This window comes from Megalops cyprinoides, chromosome 24, assembly GCF_013368585.1.
Source record: "Megalops cyprinoides isolate fMegCyp1 chromosome 24, fMegCyp1.pri, whole genome shotgun sequence".
Taxonomy (NCBI): domain Eukaryota; kingdom Metazoa; phylum Chordata; class Actinopteri; order Elopiformes; family Megalopidae; genus Megalops; species Megalops cyprinoides.
Window position 1 is genome coordinate 13250823 of NC_050606.1, and position 20021 is coordinate 13270843.

At 46.1% G+C, this 20021-nt stretch overlaps 1 protein-coding gene across 1 annotated transcript in view; it reads left to right on the top strand.

Annotated features, from left to right (window-relative positions):
• greb1l (GREB1 like retinoic acid receptor coactivator) overlaps positions 1–20021 on the top strand; it is a 51831-nt gene that overhangs the window by 11610 nt on the left and 20200 nt on the right. Inside the window, 4 exon segments of the mRNA XM_036519042.1 lie at positions 14394–14510; positions 17890–18049; positions 18557–18748; positions 19299–19475. Of these exon segments, the coding sequence (XP_036374935.1) occupies positions 17893–18049; positions 18557–18748; positions 19299–19475 (526 nt within the window). The 5' untranslated portion in view covers positions 14394–14510; positions 17890–17892.

A 20021-nucleotide genomic window follows, 5' to 3' on the forward strand; every position in this document is an offset into this window, starting at 1 on the left:
TAGCAGTAAGCAGTGCTGACCTTTGTTAATCTAATGAATCTAGTGCCATGTGCAGTGCTCTGGGTTTTGTGGTTGAACTCTGGTGGAGCGTCCTTGTCACTCTCTTCAGCCATAAAGTAATTTGACCTGCTCTCTAAACCCGGGCCGTAGTATTGTCTCAACCTGAACACAGACATTCCTTCAGTGCAGCAGCGCGGCTGTGGTGATATCGCAGCTGTTGTCTGTCTGCTCCTCGCTCGTTTGAGATGTTGGCTCGCTCTGCATCCTGCAGACCAAGGTCAGCGCAGCACTGCAGTGCCAGAGCCGGGGGGGGGGGGGCGGCGGGGGGGGAGACACTGTCTGTGCGGTCTGCCGGGGGCCGTCACAGCCTGTCCAAGGTCACTATGACCCGGCTCTCTGAAACTCCAGCGCCGCCTCCTATCCAGAGAGAGGTCAGGCCCGGGGATGTCAGCCTATACTCTCTCTGAGGCTCGCACTCAAGCGTGAATTCGCACACAAGCATGAATTTGCACGCGCGCTCTCTCCTGTCACATGCACACGCGTGGAAGCGTGCCTGAGACGCACGGATGCACACACACATGCTCATACAAAACATACCCTTTCTGTCTGCCCTCTGTCTCTCTCATTCTGTCATAGCCCCACACACACATACTCTCTCTCTGTCACAAATACACACGCGCTGTCTCCTTGTCACGCACACAGACACACGCTCTCTATAATACACTAACACATTTACACACACACACACACACACACACACGCACACACACGTAAGGGAGGAACATGATATGCAGCCAAAGATGACAGCTCTGATTAGACGGAGCACAGCTTGTGCTTTGAGATTAGCTCCACGTCCTGCTCCACAGGCTGGGGAAGATGCAAGCACTCACACATCCTGATTGAAATAGTGGTCGTTCAGTACAGCACGACCCCTTCAGATAAGCCTGTGTGTTCTCTCGCATGCTCGGTGCACAGAACGCTCTGACTTCTAGTTCTGGTGCGTTCGCACCCATTCATTTCCTGGGCAGAGGACCCAGGAGTCTGCTGCGTGGTGTGGTAGCAGCACGGCAAAGCTACAATGCCGTTTTAACGTCGTGAGAACATTTGCCACTGTTCTCAGTGCGGTCTGTGTGATTGATGGCACTGATGATAGCAAGAAGAAAAACTGGAAGCAAGGCTGCTTGTAAGGATTGCTCTTCAAGGCAGTAACTAAAACTGTGAACTGGCTTCACTTGCAACATTGTACAGTTTCATCATCGTTTGGGGAGGACTCATTCAGAAGAATGAAGCCATTCCTGGCAGTGTGAATTCTGTGCTTCTTATATGGTGAGAACAGCTGTCATTGTTGCTTGCTAATTATCTTTAAATGTGTGTTGCAGGACAATTTAGCCAAGTTATCTTCCCTGATTTGTTTTTTTTTTTGTTTCCTTTCTTAAACTGGGGAAAGGCATCTGGTCTCCTTCGCATCTGGACATAGGTTGACATAGAAATCTGCACATTATGACAGTGTTTTAGCGGCTGGTGAAGACAGTAGTAGCCTTGTAACTCTTTTAGTAACCAGTAGTAGCTCTTTTATTCCTTCTGTATACAGTGCAGTACATTTATTCTTAGCTTTTCTCAGGCTTCTATTGTAAGGAGTGGAAAAAGATTATGTTACTGTGTTCTCTTAGTTTCAGAGTGTCCTTCTCTTTGTCTCTCCACCTGCTGGTCAATTTTACCTTCTTTCAATCTAGCCCCACAACGTGGGCCCCCGGCACAACGTTCTCCTAGCGTTGCTGTGACGTTATCGCTCTCCTTCATGCTGATGCTGCAGATACGGGTCAGCGGAGTGCAGGGCTTCCAGAACCTTGGGGAGTGCCAGAGCTCGGCGCTCAAGCCTGATCTGCTTGCAGACTTGTCGAGGCTTAATTAGCGTAAGCATAATTAGCGCTAAACTGAAATGAGAACCTGTAATAGCAAGCGCACAATGGATGGCTGTAATTGAATGGAAGCCGTAAAAGTAAAATGAAAGCCCTGTCAAAACTTTGCAACATCCCCACAGGCCACATCTGCAATTGGAAAACCAAGCGGATGGAAGTTTGAATGAGTATGAAAAGTATTTTAAATGGCTCACTGAGATTGAAAGTTCGAGTGCAAAGCTCGAAAAGGAAAATTCAAAAAGTGCAAATTACAGTAACAAAATAATTAATTGCTAAAAGAGCATATGGAATACGTTTTAGTTGGAACACAATTTTAGCTTCCTAATTTGCAGCAAAAATCTATTTTCCAGTTGTCAGCAACACTGTCATTGCTGAAGGTTTATTGTCCTATGGCTAAATATTAACAATGTGCTACCAATGAATTAGTGGCTCAAGCACAGTGGTGGCTCATCTGAGCTGTCTGAACTGACAGTGTTTAAACTGAATAGCTGCATTAAATTTAGGCTAACTGAAACAAGTCACGGGTCTACAACTGAATGTCTTTATTGTGATTCTTTTATTTGTATATTATCTGTCTGGCATGGCGATTGTTATGTTGTGTCGTCTTCTTGTGTTAAGTAGTTCTGCCTCAGAAATGTATGTGCTTGGTCACTACATTGGTTTTATGACTTTTATGACATTTAGAAGCGTCATTGATGTTCACAAAATCTTTCACAGTGGAATAACTGTTTAGAGTGGAGGCTTAAAAATGGGCCCTGGTGGGCTCTCAAGGGTGGAGAAATGTTTTGAAGGAATGAAAATCTTAATCCCCTCAAACCCCTAAAACCCAGTCCTCAACCACTTCCATTTCCCCCCTGCAACAAAACTGTCAAGGAGGTATTCAGCTGCGGAGCTGAGTGTTCACCCCCTGGTGCTTTTAATAGTATCTCTATCTTCTATTTAGCAAAGCATGTGCCTAGTCTATAGCATGCTCTTCCATCTCCATACCAGCTCTGTCCTGCGCTGCCATAAAGCTCTTCCAGTAATGATTTCACTTATCTGTTTTATCTGAGTTCCCCCTGGTTGCAGCGGCCATCCAGTCTCCTAGCACACAACTCTGAACAATGCCAGGTCAAATATTTACCTGGGAAGGGCAGGGTTTTAATCCTCAAGGTCTTTTCGATCTGTAAAAAGCACTCTACATAAGCCCCTTGTCCTGCACATGGGAAGCTCTGTCATGCAGCTCTGTGAAAATGAATGGAAAGGGTTGCCAGGCTTGGTTCTGCCACTTTCAGAAGGTTTTCCTTAAACGCACATTTGGTTTTCCGCCTAATACATCAAAAATCACATGACTGCACTGGAACAAAACTGGATATTTTTTAAACCCAACGAAAAATGAAATTCTGGAGTGTCGGCAGAACCGTAGATTAGATTAATGATCATGGCCTTCGAGCCTGGCCAAGTTTACCTGCGCAAGAATCTTCGGTGACCAAATTGTTGAGGATCTGTCATTTACTGTAAAGGACAAAAGGAAGTATGATGACCAGCCAGGAGGGCAGCTGCCCTGGCGGGACAAAATGGGATTAGAAGCACTGGCTTTGTCGCCGGGGGTGACGGGGGTCTAATCAGTCAGAGAGGGGTGGGCCCGCTGTCAGTTGGCCGTGCTGATGTGGCAAAGGCATCCTGGGTCAGGAAGAGGGGGATGATGGATATATGGGCCCACCCCAGCAGGAAGTGGGGGCAGGGAAGGGGAGATCCCTACCCTGAGCAAGAGGGACCCTCATTGTTTTACGCGTCAGGTCACCCGTACTTTTCCATTCAGCGCGTTCCCTTGGAGGGCTGAGAGGAATGGAGGGCTCCTTTTAGGGGTAATTGCTTGCTGGGTGCATGGTTCACTCCAAAGGGGAGTGTCTCTGCTCCAATAATACTGTAGGATGGTAATGAGAGCCTCATTATAATAAAGATCTGAGTCCAGTCCAGCAAATGTTCAGCTAATCCCTAAGTACAAATCAACAAACCTTCAGGAGTGAACATTTTTTATACACATACACACATGCAAACTCACACACACACACACACACACACCACACACCACATTCTTGAGCGACTGAGATTTTAGAGGGGCTTTTATTAGCTGGCAGCTGCATTGATCTAATTCCACCTGAGATTGATTTGCGTGATTGATTTTGCTCTTGCCCTGCCTTCCGCACCAATGGGTGAGACTGGCTGTTAAAAAAAAATAGCCACATTCCATTGTAATCAATGGTGTGTTCCAAACCAGTTGTTCTGTCACCACATGACTATTTTGTAGGGTTTCTCCCCTGTCATGTGATTCTGGTGTGTATTGTTAAAATCAGGGCCGTTGTTAGTGAATTGTCTCTCAAGATCTTTGGTTTGGCTGATGTGCCGTGTGCAGCAGGCCTTTTGAGCTCTCATTCCCGTGTCACATGACGGGGTGGGGGAGCACGCCGGGCCCGGGCCACGGGAGCCGATCTTGACCCCTGGCTGCCCCCCGTCACCTGATAAGATGCAGTGTTTTCATAATATGGGGCTCACATTAAATGCGGCTTTAAAACTCCCCTTTTTACACCCGTGACAAATAGGCCTACCTAAAGGGCCATTTAAAGAGCCCCCCTCCCCGCCTCAGCCAAGTCCACTTGTGGAGAGAGGGGGCAAACTGACCAATAAAATGGGGGTGGGGGGGTGCGGGGGGTCAGGTCATCTGCCAGTTAGCAGCTGCAAGAGACTGAAGCCGTGTGGAGCCATTGTGGGAACACTGAACTCGAACTCGGAGCCCAGCACTCTGTATCACCTTTCATTGCACCATCTAGCTATATACATGGGCAAAGAAAACTGAAATTGGGAAACATGTTGCCTAAGTTGCCTTAGGTAAAGGCATAGACTGCACATTACATAATGGTGTCTAATAAGAACTTACAGTTGAATAGATTTTGAAGGCTTTTATATCTGTTAATCAAACGAAAATGGGTTGTGGATGGCTAACAAAGTCATATTTGTCCATAATGCATGTGTTTGTAATCCGCTGAATACAAAGTATTTTCACTCCTGAACAGCAAAAGGAGTCATGGGAGTTCCGGAAAGAGGCACAGGAAATCAGTGCAGGTGAATGCGGAGGAGGTTATGGCTTTGCCTTTAGATTTTCCTCAGACAGGAGGTTACATTTGGCAACACACACGCAGACAAACAGGCCTATCCTTATACAAACACAGAGCATTCAACAGTGTCCCATTTTATTTAGCAGAGCAAGGGTGAACACAAGCCCATATCACATGTGCTGGGGCATTTGAATGTACCGTTTTTTGAAAGCACCTTCTAAAAAGGCAGAGAGACCGAGATGGAATCGCTTCGACGTTCCTTGTGTCTGGACGGCCACACACAGCTACCACCTGACTCACTCACACCTTGACTGTAACTCATTAGCTACCTTACAGCAGGACACAGATAAAGAGCCTCTTTGGCTCTTCGGCGAGCGGTGATAAGCTCTTGTGAAGATGGCCCTGGCCCAGTAATATTACACCCGTCCGCAGAGGGCCGCTCAGATAGGCCTGTAATTGGCTCCCGCATCAGCAGTGGCAGGATGGCTGGAAGCTGGCAAGGTCACGCTGACCCCGCTGCTCTGACACGGCCCAGGAGGCCCAGAGGTTAACCCAACACAGAGCAGAGAGGGCACTCTGGACGCCCGAGAGAGCAGCGACTGACAGACCCTGGCAGACAGGCAGGAAAGAAGTGTTACTCTAGGTACATTGTGTGGTGTGTGTGTGTTTGTGTGGTGTGAGTGTGTGGTTGTGGTGATAGGGGGGTGAGGGGTGGGTGGGTGATTGGGGCTGGGGGGGGGGGGGTGTTTCCCCATCTGTTGCAAAAATCCAGTGAGTCGTCTTGCTGAACCCGCAATGGTAGACCAGGATTCAGTTCTACATGCAGATGGTGGATGATGATCACTCTGAGTTGTTTTTTCAAAGCACTTAGCCATAATAGTACTTAGTCTGTGGTTTAATGGACAGAGTACAGAATACTGAGCTACAATGAAATTGCAAAAATTCAGATAAAGTCTTTTTTCTTAGTTTTTAATAGAAATAATTTCATTTAAGGCATTGACTTCAGTCAAAATGCAAGCATATTGCAACAGATAACAATGCACTTAGTATTTTGTGAACTGGGTTGGACTTGTCTAATTGAGCGAGTTATAGTTTTCCTAATTGTTAGACTTAAATCTGAAATGAATTAAAATACAGTTCTTTTAACTGAACAGAAATTGTACCGCTGAATGAAGTGCTCATTTGTATGTATGACAAAATGCCAAGCCTGGTTCTCGTATAGGGTCCTCTTCCTTTGTGTTCTAGCCCACTGAAAATTGTTGCATTTGCATTCTTATAAATGGACCTTCAATTAATATTTTTTTTAATTTTTAATTTTTTAATCCAGTATTTGCCAATATTTGGCAAACATAATTTTGTTACTGCCTTTATTGAAGAGTTTTAACATCAAAACACACATATCATTTTGACAGGGTTTTTCTATTGTACATGAAACATTCTATCTGACATTGGGAAATTCCTCAAAACTAACTTTTTGAAATGCCGAAGAAACTGTGTGCTCCTATCAAGTTCAAGCTGCTGTCTCAGTTAACTAAGTAATGGTCAAATTTTTTTTAGTTAAAACACTAACAATATCATTTTGGATTGTTTGTATCAAAACAAAAAAAAATGTTTCACTCCAGCCTGTTAAATTGTCTCTAATTAATGTAAGTGCCTGGAGGATTTTTAGTACAGAAAGTAGATGAGACTGAGGAATGTTTTTTTTTTTAACTTCTGGAATTGGTTCAGGAGGAATCTAATGAGGGGCTGTTCGGGAACCTTTGTTAATAGATTATCCTGACCTTTGTCTAAGACCAGGATTTAGTTTAAGGTTAAATGCCTTGCCCTTAAACCCATCCCCATTGGTGGGGTGTATAGCAAGGTCAGCAGTTCGGTCATCCACGTTTGCACACAAAGGCCAGGCTAGTTCCTAATGGATTGGCCTCGCAATCCCCGAACGACATGCCTGCCTCCGAGCCTGGTGCCCTTTGAAATCCTTCCCCCCTCCCCACGCACACACACACACACTTTTAAAATGAGTTTTATAACTGGACAGTAAACCCCCAGTGGCTTAATGATGATGACTTCTTCATCTGCCCAAATACTCCTTTTGTCTCCCCCAGGCCCCTCCTCTGGCCCCTCCCACCTCCCACCCCTCATAGTCCAGGGTCTAATCTAGCCCCAGGACGTCTCGGCCCAGCCCGGGGTCTCTGCTGCCGATGTCAGCGATGGCATTCAGCGGGAATTTGGCCTTTTGTTTCTGCGGCTCGACGGACGGCCTCAATGGCCCGGCATCAGCAGCGATTTGCACTTCAGGGCCCAGCAGGCAGTCCCAGAGGCTTTCATAAGGAAATCAGCAGGTCGGAGAGCTGAGAGCATGATTTCTGTGGGAGACACTCTGCTGCTTCAGTTTCCGGTCATCTTTCCCTCGAAGCTGGCACACGGGCCCTCTCCGCTCGACTGGAAGAGCTTCGGTGTTTAGATAAGCAGGGTTTTTTAGCCCCCCGCCCCCACCCCCCCTCTCCCCCCGCTCTGTCCCCTCTCACCCACCTGGTGCTCATTTTTCATTGCGGTTCCTTGCAGTTTTTTTAGCCCTCACCCCCTGGAAAAACAGATTCCTTGAATTACTCATCTTTTGCGCAGTTGTCTTTGTGGAAGTAAGTGTTGCACTTCATGATTAATTTACATTCATGGCTCTCTGTCTTTGAAGCGTGTCTGCAGTGGTTAATCATTAATTATTGGGTGAGTTGAAGGTTTGGAATGATTGCTCAAAACTGTGTCAGAAGTCCCTGGCAAAGCTCCAGACCCCAGCAGGTTTCAAGAGCATCTACCTCCTCCTTGCTAAATAGACTGTCAGCCCTGTGCTACCAGTAGGCTATGTTAACTGAGTGCGAACACTTTTGCTGTGGTTTCTAATGGGTGGATTGTTTGAGGTTTTCATTGATTGTAGCAATGGACTTGATTAAAGCTGATATAGGTTTTTTAACAGGTCTGACCCCCTTGAGTGTATTGTATCATGTGAATAAAAGAGGAGTCACAAGCAGATGTGAGGCAACACCTCTCTGTTCAGGAAAGTTAGCTGCCAAAGGGAACCTAGCTTGGGGAGACAAACCAGCATTCCAGTGGCCTTTGAATTCAGAAGGGAGACTAGGGGGAGGTCAGTTCCCATCACATGGTGAGTCTTTTCTCAGATGTAAAACAGATAAGATCCCTCCTTCTGTTTGGGAACGGTCAGAGCCAATGCTCAGTACAGTGGGGAATGACAGAGTGGAAGCGGTGCTGGGATCAGTATGATGCTACATTGGCGATGGATGCATGATGGTGTTCAGAACATTATGCAACTAGACAGCTAGATAACATGTATTAGACATACATATATATAAATATATATATAAAAATATGTATATATAAGTCACCCTACGCAAGGGAATCTGCCAGCTAAGTAAATAAAGAATAATGGCACTAAAAGAGAATAATGGCACTAAAAGAGACTACTCTCTCTGATGCTGGGCTACCCATGAGGCTGCAGTTGTAATTTTCTTATTTGAGATTTTATTATGAGTTTCAAATTCCAGATAATGGATGCAACCTCAGAGTCCTCACCTTGTTCTCCCATATGAAAGTGTAGCACAGTTTGTGCTGCTGGTGGCTCCTTCACAACATGTGCTTTGAAACAATGCCTTTTCTCCCTCCTCTGACCAGCCCTACTTCTTATTCTTTTGCCGTAGCTCCAGAAATAACTCATCTTCCACGTCCGTTGTTCCAGAGAAAATGGTCACAGCTTAAACAGAACAGGCTGTTTTGTGTTGGCACACTGTGTTATTGAATACTTATTTTTTCATTGGCCGTTGGCAGTCACTCACCGGTTGTGAAACCCAACACTGAGGAAGGATGGGTGAAAATTTCGTGACCCCTCAATATACCCTTGGAGTGTTGTCAGGCGCTGGCACAAGACCCTGCATTGTGGCTCGACAGACCTTCCGCACGCCACACAATCTAGGGCCCTGGCGAATGTGTAACAAAGTCACAAGGGTGACGGAAAGAACCGAATTGGGGCTGGGACCACACTGTGAGTACTTGGCACGAGGTCATGTGTGTTTTTTGCAAAGTGGCTGAGGCAAATTGGACAGTGCTGCCGAATTGGCGTTCCTGCATGTTGACTCTGACCCTCCTTTGTTTACATGACAAATTCTTGGTTTGCCTTACTCCAGCATTCCTGAGGGCCTTCTCTGTCAAGTGATACTTCAGTGTGTGGGGCCAGACTTTGGCTTTGGGTGTTACTTGCGGTATGGGGAAAGGAGAAGCCTTTTCAGGGGTCTAAAAAAGTAGCCAAAAATACAAAAAGACTATGATTATCAGTTCATTTCTTATTTCTCCAGTGGAGCCAGGCAGTAGGCCTGTGTGATGTATTGTGTGCGCAGTCTTTTCCTGTCTGATATCTTTTTCTGCGCACAAGGACATAACGATAATAAAGCAGAGCCCACTATTAACCCACAGTCAAAACAGGATCTAGGTTGCTTTGGTGACGGGGATTATTTGACTGCTTGATGTGTAAATGTATCCCTCCCGAGTCATGCACAAACCCTATTTTGGACGGAGTTTGTCTGCTTTCTCTTTCCATGCAAGTAGTGCTCTCACAATGCTCATAAGACGTTGTTGCAACATCACAGAAATGTTGCGAGAACGTCGCGCATCAGCTGGGGCCGGTGTTCGGGTCAAGCATATTATTTACTGGTAGCACAGGTCTGCTCCCTCCTCCCGCGGGCAGCCGCTAATCGAGCGAGTTCATTTGCTTAGTCATCAGTGTTCGGGGCTGCGGAATAACATTTGAAAATGAAAAGTACATTGGCCCATGTACCCGGAGCTCCACAAACACAATCTTCGAAATAAGTGCGTATTCACTGGGGTCTGTTGGTCTTTTTCTTGCTGGAAAGCAGCATCCGCATTACCAGGCAAGCATTTCAACGAGGAGCTGCGGCGTATCTCCACTCATCCATCTGTGATGTGTTCAAGATGAGCTGTTTGGGCCAGATGTGACCATTGAAGCGCGGTTTACGGCCGGAGTAAACTCTCTGCGAGCTGGTTCTCTCGGTGAGAGGAGGCAGGAGGCTCCCAGACGCGGAGATCCGCTAGGCCCAGGAGATGAGGCGCATGCTTTGACCCCGCATTCCGCCCCCCCGAGAGTCTCCTGAGTGACCAGGGGGTGCCTTCTCTTTAAACTAGCCCAAATAAAATTGGAGGGGAGCTAGGAAGGAGGATGAGTTGGCAGATAGTGGGTGCTTTTTTTTGGGTATTGTGGAGTGGGGGCTGGATCCTAGCCCCTGCCCCAGTGCCTGCTGGGTGTGGAATGGGGTGTGTGTTGGGGGGTGGGGGGGGGGTGGTTGTGGTCTTTGGACCGCGGTCCATGTGTGACTGTGTTCAAGCTGCCAGAACAACATGGTCCTACAACAGCATCTGTCACTACAGGGAGTCAGCAGGGCCAAGATGGATGACCCCCATGTGCGCCCCCCCCCCCACAGAGCAAATGGCAGAACTGGGGGAGGGGGGTTGTTGAGTTCGGGGGAGGGTGTGTGTGAGAGAGAGAGAGAGAGAGCCAGAGAGAGAGAGCAGTATACCAATTGAGGAGGGGGGTGTCTTGCTGAACAGAGAACAGGAGCTTGCTGTCAGAACTGAGGAGGACCATGGAGAAGGAGCTGGTAGCTGGATCTAGTCAGGCTGTGTGAGCCCATTTACACCGAACTGAAGCCTTTTTTCTGCTTGGGTCTGTTTTTTCTTCCTGGTCATCCCACCAGGGACCAAACACTCGCAATGAACTGCATGGCTTGAACATCATTCTGTTGGATTTCACTCTTGGTTTGCTGGGTCTGGAGTAACTGGGTTTTTAACTGGAGGAGTTCTCAGGAGGAAGTTCATGGAAGCCCTCAGAAGGTAAGAACACACAGGCTCAAAGTATGTTTGTTCTCCTGTGATATTAATGGAACAGGGCTTTTAGCACCTAGTTTGAGGGACATTTACTCTTTTTTTTTTTTCCTTTTGCACCACCAAGCCTTCCCCTCCCCCCTCCCTGCTATGCCTTGGCTCCCACTACTGTCTACTCACTCTCATGCAAAACCGTCCTGATGGTCAGGCCATAGCCTGCGGAAGCTAATGGGACCTTGAAATCGCGCCTGATGAATGGGTGTTATATTTCCCCCTCCGCAACGGCTAATGGTGGGCCCGCCGCCGCTTTGATGAGACCAGAGGGCCATCAAGATAAATTGCGGCATCAGCAGCGATAGTCAGAGCAGAGATCAAGAGCACGGGGTCATGTGCTACATTCAGGCCTTTGCGGATCAATACGCTGATTCGATGTGTTTGTGGATGCGTTTGCCGAGGTCCTCGGGGCAATGACCTGTAGTAGCGCTTGCGTTTCATACATCAAACCATTCCTTGCAGTGACGTTTCTGTGTGTGTGTGTGTGTGTGTGCTTCTTAAGTCCATATACATTACATTCTATTAAATCCTTTTAATGGTGGGTTCAGGGCTACATTAACTGAAGAATATGTATGTACTAGCTGGCAAAGGGAGTTCAATCTGTTTTTAACAAGTAGAAATGTTGGTCAGGAGGGTAACAAAATGGGTGGGTGAAGGAGGAAGAGAAAAAGAGAGGGTGGGGGAGAGAGAGCTCTCCTAATCAAAAATCAATTTCCGTGTTTCAGAGAGAGAATTCAGGTTAGGGCCGGAGAATGGAAAATTCATCTCCGAGGGAGAAAATTATATGATAAAAATTGTTGTGTTTGCTCAGTCTTTTTGGTAAAAAAAAAAAAAAAAAAACTGAAAAGCTCATAAGAATGATGTTACCAGACACATGGTATATCCCAACATTGACTGTGGGTATACCAGACACCAGCCTAGGTTTTGTGTCAAGATTTGAGTTACTTGAAAAGAGTCCTCTGCGACTATAATGCTAAGACTACAGACAAATATCTGAGATGTTAATGTGAAAAAAAAAAAACGGGTTTTGATTGCATTTTGGCCTGAAGTCATGCAGGGAAGACATTTAATTTGCTAAAATTAACATAAATGTTAGACAAATTGTTCAAAGTGCCGACAACCCAGGAGAAATGCACTAAATTAGGGAATGCAGAACGGACAAAAATAGCTCATGTTGCTAAGTTACAGAATCGGGGCACTTTGATATCAAGGATACAGATGTGTAAGAACCTTTATGCATTAGATTTGCATGTGTGGGCATTGTGCAGAGCTGAAATAGAAATGAAATTAAACTGAAATGGAATACAGTTGAACTGTCAGATACAAAAATAGCATTAATCCCCGAAAGGAAAATAAACTCATTCATTGCCATCAGCAGGTTCAACAATCAAATGTTCAAACTCCTGTTTAATTGTTACTCAAATTTGTGAAAAGGTATTGTGTAGACTAGAGGAAGTCAGAGAGGAAAATGAGACAATGTGGCCACTACCCATAGTTCCCTCTGCTGGAAGACAAAGCCCTCTGTCAACACGGTAATTAGGCAAATGCCTAGTAAACACATTCTGATTTCAGCCTCTGTTGAGCTTTTTTGTCCTTCTGAGTTTAAAGGGAGCATTCTGAAATTCTACCTCAGCTTAGCGCCTTGCGTTGTGTAGCGTGTCAGGTCCTACCAGTGACAGAAACTGCTCTTTAAAAAGTGCAAAAAGAGCTGCAAGTGGATGTCAGGCAGTCACAGTGTATTTGTCCTTTCCTGTTCCAGTGCTGGGCTTTATTAGTGAGGAGCTGTGAGGAGCCAATGAAAAGCATTCAGTGACATTACTTGTGAAAAGTTGCTTTCTGTCAGCTGTTCATGTGTCTTGTAGAGCTGTAGCAAAAACAACTAGAGAACCACAAAACAGGTAGATAAAACATAAACACTATGAACAGCAGAACCATGACAAGTGGGAAGGTACAGTGAGGTAGTGTGATAGAAACAGCCTGTAATGTTCTGTGTCCTAGCATTATGATGACACGATTTCTGAATCTCCAAATTTGCGTGGTGTTGAATTTGAATTGGCACTAGTAGTACATTCACCTGGGATTTCCAGTAATTGCAATATGTGTGTCAGGCTTCAGCCAATTTCCCTCTCCTCAGCTGGGAGAAATCAGGCCTAAGCCTGCCCTCTGGTTCTTAAACTGTGGTTAACTTTGCGTGGGTATTCTCGCTTTGGTTCTACCCAGATGCCATTCCAATGATGGCTGAGTTTGAGACGTGTGCCCAGAAACTCCTGAATTCAACATCCGAGTGGTTGCCTAAATTCCAGCTCTTTCTCCCTGTTCTCTCACACGGCCCAAGTACTCCATCCAACGAGCACCCGGAGCAAAGACACTCACAGGGATTCAGCAAAACCATTTGAAGCACTCCACAGTGCAGACCAGGGGACTGTGTTTGGAAACCTCTATTCATTTCGGTACTAATCTGAACACTTTTAGTGTTTAAGCCTCGGCAGCTCTCAGGCAGTCATGCTCGCTTCTGGAGAGACCCACCGTGTGTCCTCTCTCTCACCTCCTGTATTCAGTTGTGGCTGTTTGATTAGCTCAATCAGCTTTGGGTAATCATTCACTGGGTAATCTGATGCTGTATATGGTCAAAGCAAAGGAGGGATTTAAGAGCTTCCCGTTTATGCTTATTGACTCAGAGCAGATGCTGTCCCCGGGCAGATTAGCATACGAGTGGTTCAGCACGTTTGGTGGGATAGGGTTCAGACCTCTGACAGTCAGTGGCCGTAATACGATTTACCAGGCTTTGCGGGTTTCAGCATGGCCAAACATTGCACAATGTAGAGCCACTGATCTCGATCTCCTGTGGTTGACATATACGTTGTCGATTTCGCCTTGTCGTTCAAATGTAGGTGTAACAATGATGATTGTCCCCCATGCAGGAGTGAGCTTTACGGATAGTTCCCCAGGGTCAGTGGTATAATGTGATGTATAATGTTTTCAATCCATCATCATATGCTGTTGGATTGTGTGAACTGTTTTGACCACAAGCATTGATTTCTTTCACATGACTGAATATAATTTTGCTTTTGAAAGCTTTCCACATTAAATAATGTACCTCAGATTTTAATACACATTGTACTCCTTCCCAAAAGTGGGTGCAGTGGAAATTGTGCGGTTTGCTGTATCCCAGAATGCATTTAGCTATATTTTGGTAATCAATGACTCCACACATTTTAAATCATTCATTTCATTATTATTCTTTTAGTAACCCCTTTATGGCCTTGTTTTGGGCAATGTGTCGTTTTTTTTTTCTGTAAATACAAACGCAGAGAAAGCCCAGTCTGTACTGAGATCAGATTGTCTCATATGACTGTGTGGACGCTGTGTGCAGATCGCGGTGTCTGCCAGATTCTTACTATTGCTGTTTGTTGTCCTCCCTTCCCAGATGTTAGAGAGCAGCTGCTGAGCGAGGTGGCACAGCTGAACTGGACCGTGGCCTCAAACTGACCAGCAGGGGGAAGAGGTGAACATGTTCCATCGGACCTGAGGGGAACATCACGAGGTAACCGAATCTGAGACCCCTTGTCTCTCACGCTCTGGATTGGCGGCAGTGAATGAAGGCATATAGGGGAAGGTGTCCTAATGAGGGACACCAGGGAGGGAGGGAGCCGCCAGGGTTTTCATCTTTTGTTCATTCAGATTTGGGAAAAGAAGTCAAGAGTTCCACATAAATTGATGAGAGTCTTTGCCCCAGTGAAACAGCCTACATGCATACAGCATTAGTGGTATTGGGCAGCCGTCTCTTCCTCTCAAGAGCCTAAAGGCCTTTTGACAAAAGAGCTTTCAAAGGTCTTTGAAAAATATCCAGACTAAAATACTGGAAACAGAGAGCTCATTTGAAAATGCAGCTATTTTTCAGCCTCAAATGGAAAGTAAGAACTTGAGAAGGTTCCCATGAACGGGGAGACCTTTTTCAAAGCCCCGTTCCTGAATGGTTTTTATATCAGCTGTGGTGAGTTACGGCTCCTCTGCAGTGGGGTTTGACCCTGGGGATGGCCTACTTATATGGGGAGCCTTTGTTGCTGGGGGCACAGACATGGCACGGGGGAGGTAAACAGACCTCACTGACAGGACAGCAAGGGAGAGGTGTCGGAGCGTAGCGCTGTGACGTACCTCCCCTCCTTGTGCCCTTTTCTGTCATTTTGGGGATGATGATAACTTTCTGAACAGCAGGGGACCTGTTTTCCAGGGGAGCGGGCTCTCTAGTGTGGGGATGCCAATATTTTAGGCCTTCTCCGCAGGCAGGAAGGCATCTAAACACCTCAGAAGGTGCCCCCCCCCCCCCCCCCCCCGTCCCTCTGCCTCTGGTTGGTGGAAAAAAAGAAACACTGTCACCCGCTTTATGTTAAGCAGCTTATCTCCATCAAAGCAGAGGCAGAAAGGGTTAATCTGGGCCCTTGTGTGGAAGAAGCAGATTTGTGTCTTCAGCTCTCCGTGATGATTCTCGGACCAGAGATTACTCTCTTGTGAGAAGCAAGAATGCCCCCTGGAATCTGATGTCTCCATCTGCATGCTGGTCCTTCTTATCAGCGCAGAGCTGATGATGTAGGCGCTCCTCTGGCTGGCCAGCATTGATCTGGGGAGATATGTCCTACCAAGTCTCACCTGGGGACTTGTCCAGGCGTGGTCAGAACAGGGACCTCAGAGGGGGTCAGACCGTTCCTTCATTGTTGATCTCCACAGCCAATGGCTGCAGCACTACAGTGACAACTACATTGGATATGGACCGCTACAGTTACAGCCAACTGGGTGCTGTAGTGTCCTAGAAGGGTGAAGGTGCACAGCAGACCCCAACGCGTGTTACACTACCTTGAGGAGGTGACCTTGCCAGAGTGGAGTGGGCAGTCCAAATTCCCCAATTCCCTTTATCTCATCGTGTGCAGATCCGCCCCACAGCAAACTCCCCACCTCAGGCAAGTGTAGTAAAACATATCATATCATGCAGTGTAGTCAACAAGAATAAACTGCCAAACTACCAAATGATACCAGTGGCTGTTTCCTCTCTCCACAACAGCAGCTGTTACTCAATAGATTGATCACTATTGTCTTCTTCAGATGAGGCAGATGCTAAGTTAAATAAGTTAAATTTGCTGTCACCTACTGTCGAAAGTGGCACCTGTGATTAGATCAGTGTATTTCCTAAGCATTTCTAGCTATCTATAATTCCATTTGACAGTAGGGTTTTGTAGTCACAGCAGCAGGTATACAGCATGCTAAAACAACCAATGAGTATAGTTCTGTTTGGTGTATTGCTTTTAGGGGACAGTATTTCAAAGAAGCGCATTAGCCCTGATCTGGGACTAAATCCCACATCTGTGCCATCAGCTTGCATGTATAAATCACTATCGATATCTGTATATCATTGATCAGGGCCAGTCATCATGATTTCTGAAAGACACCTTTAATGTTTTGCTGCCAGATCAAAGCAACAATCAATACGTATAATATAAATCATCCTGATTTTAGAAGAAAGAGTTGCGTGGGGTGATTCTTGAAAGAACATTTGATGTGGGAAAAAAACAAGGTGCTTGCTGGACGAAGAACATTTACAGTGATAATATATTATGCGCATTGGATGTTGCTTTCTTCAAAGCTTGTTTCCTGAAACTGGATATGTACCTGTAGGTCTGTGTCTAAGTGCTGGTCTTGCTTTTGCCACTTTATAAAGTCAGTAAGATCATTAAAAGCTCGCTAAGAACACGGTGCTGTGGTTTCTGAGGTACATTTCATAGCCCTCTTAAAAGTGAACGATGTGTTGATACATGAGAGGTGCCTCCTTTTTCTTAAGTAATGGTTTCAGACTGAAGTTCCGACATCTGCATTGGTTTTTGAAGATATGAACATTAAAATGTGTAACTGCAGGTATGAATTTTTTTCTTCTTTTGTATTGAAATGCTGTCTTCAGTGTAGTCGAGCAACATGAATATGTATGTGATAAATAAAGTCAGTCAGGTGAATGATACCGCAGATATGAACCTTTTACTGAACCCTCCACGTATAATCGTCAAACACTGTGGCTCTGAATTATTCACCATGGTAACATTACACATGCTGATGTTGGAACAGCGTGTGCTGGAAGGGTACATAGAAAGCTAGCAGGAACAAAAACGGTTTGGCAACTCAAAGGCTGAAGTTTTAACAGACTAAATCCGTGGTGTAGCATAGTCTGTCACTGATTCCTGCTGATTGCACAGCCTAATGCCAAATTTAGCTCAAGGACAAGTGCAGTACTGATTTCAGTGCCAGGCCATATTTGACTGCATGAGGTAGAGCTGTAATGGTTTTTTCCCCCGATTCACGAGGACGTAATATTTTCTGCTTTTGCAGTTGCCAGAATTTTCCAACATGTTTCATCTATTGAAAATGTGGTCATTGGGCAGAGCTTTTGGTGCAACTACCATGTATTTTCAGTCAGTGCAACAAGGTCCAAGTGGAAAGTGAAAAGCATTTGTGAAGCCTGAGGTTAAAGGCCTGACATGGACTTCATTTTCATAATTTGTGTTGTTAGCATTAGCCTAGTTGATGTTAGCGGGTGGATTATAGGTGTGTCCTGTTGCCGAAACAGAAGAGCTTTTTGTTTCAGCTGTTCCAAAGGTCACATCCCTGACCACCCAGAACCTGTCCTCCACACCTATCTACATTCCTTCGCTCCCAGCAGGTTTTTCAGACCGGACGTCAGTTTTTAGGCGCTTTACATAAACTTGCCACAGTTGTGACCGAGCCCCAGAGGGGGGGTGGATGGCGTCGGCCTGCCGTTTCAGTTCCGGTCTGGTACGGCGTGTACTACACCCCGTCCCGAGGCCTGTAACCCCTGCCTCCCCCCTCCCTCAGGCTGTGTTTTGACTGACTCTACGCTCTGCTTCCTCCCCGGCTCTGGGCAGATAATGGGGAATTCGTACGCAGGGCAGCTGAAGTCGGCCCGCTTCGAGGAGGCGCTGCACAACTCGATCGAGGCCTCGCTGCGTTCCAGCAGCGCCGCCCCCCGGCCCTTCTTCACTCAGCTCTACCTGGAGCCCCAGCACTGCCCCGGGAGCCCCGAGGGTAGGCCTCACGCGCTGAAACACTGTAAATTACATTACATTACATTCATTCAGCAGACGCTCTTGTCCAGAGCGACTTCCAGCACGACTGAACATAAGTGTATCCATTCAAGTTGAATGAACAACAGTGTCAGACCAGACTAACAGCACTCCCAGACCAGTGAGTGTGAGCATAGCACTATTCAAGGCCTACCACATCCTGAATAGACAAGGGAAGCCAAGTATGCTACCATGCATCAGTTGCTAGCTGCACAGAACCCAAACCACATTGCAATACTACACATAAAATATACCTTTACAATTGACCATAGATCATCAAGGAAACACACTGGTCAATAGATGAATGTGAAGTATACACAATGCACATGAAAATAGACAGTGCACTTGTATTGCTTTATTAGAAGTGCCCATAAATCTTACACTCATCTGACATTCATCCTTTCTGTGGTTACTGTGGCTCTGTGGCAGAAGGGTGTAGGCTGTAATTTTTTGGGTTTACCTCTCCCAGATCAGAAGCCCAGGATGGAAATCTCCCTGCAGTACTCTGAGCGGACGGGCCAGGAGCAGGTCACCAGCCAGGCGTCCAACACCAGCACCAAGAGCGAGGAGGACGTGGAGGACGAGGACACCTCGGACACCAGCAGCACCCCCATCCCTTACCTTCAGGGGCCTGCCCCCGATGGCTCCTGCACCATGGACGGTTCGTCATCTATCCCACAATGCACCATCTCCTCCATAGTTCCACGCTGTCTTTTTGCCCATTCACCCACAATGCGGTATCTCTCTCCTGCACTGGTTTTATTTTTAATGAGGGGTAAGTGGGGGGTTTATGAACCACACAGTCCTATCAGAGCCGGCACAGTTGCGCTGAAACCCATATTCGGAGAGACCTGGGAGCCAGAGCCAGGGACCATGTAGGGTCCAAACTGGAGAGGAGCTTTTAGGCTTTATCTTTAATGATTATGGCATTCTGTATTTTCCATTTATATTATGTATGTTACAACTACATACAACTATTTACAACTATGTTACAGTAATTACCCATTTCTGCCATTAATCTATATGTTTTTGCATTTATTTATGTATAAAATTTAAATACTGTATTTCAGCGAGGCAAATGGCCTCTGCTGAAAAGGCGAATCATAACAATGACACCATCATCATCATCTTCATCATCATCGTAGCTATAGAGTAAGATTAGTCCACCTTTGCGGTGACACCGTTGCCCTGACTTGGCTCTGTATTATTAGGGTTCTGCCAGGCCGGTAAGGACCTCCGGCTGGTCTCCATAGGGACGGAGCAGATTGAAGTCCCGACTGGGTTCGAGCTGGTTGGCGCCAAGTCGCCCAGCATCCCCGGGCACATACTGGTCTGCTCTGTGGACAGGCGATTTCTGCCCGACGACAATGGGAAAAATGCACTTTTAGGTCAGTGCCTGGTCGTAGGGATGGACAGGGCAGAATCTATGCGTAACTTGAGGACTGCTTTCATGGTTCTTAGGAGTATTCGAGTTTTTACAGTCATAGGCTGTCCTCGTTAAAGCTGATGCTGGAATCACTTTAAATGCATCGGCTGTTTTTTTTTATTTTTTTTTTTTACAAGGAGCCTGCCTCCTCACAGAGAATTCAAGTTAATTTGTGGCTCAGCTCGCTCTTTGAACAGGAACATTCTGTGCTGCATGTTTTACATTAAAGAAAATGTTCACATTGCGAGATTTATTGGAGTCATTTTTTTTTTCTTTGCTGTTATCAAGATTTAGTGTGTTTGGCTGAAAATGTTACAAGCTCAACAGTAAATCTTTTTTTTTTTTGTGGAAGTAAACACAGGACTGTAAAATTTCATTTATGGACTTGTCTAACTGCCAACTGCCAAACTAAAAGTGTTTAAAAGTTTAAATTAAACAAGAACTTGGTTAATTTCAACTATTAAACTGGACAGGCTTTGGTTCCTCCTCTGAATGTAAATATGAAGCC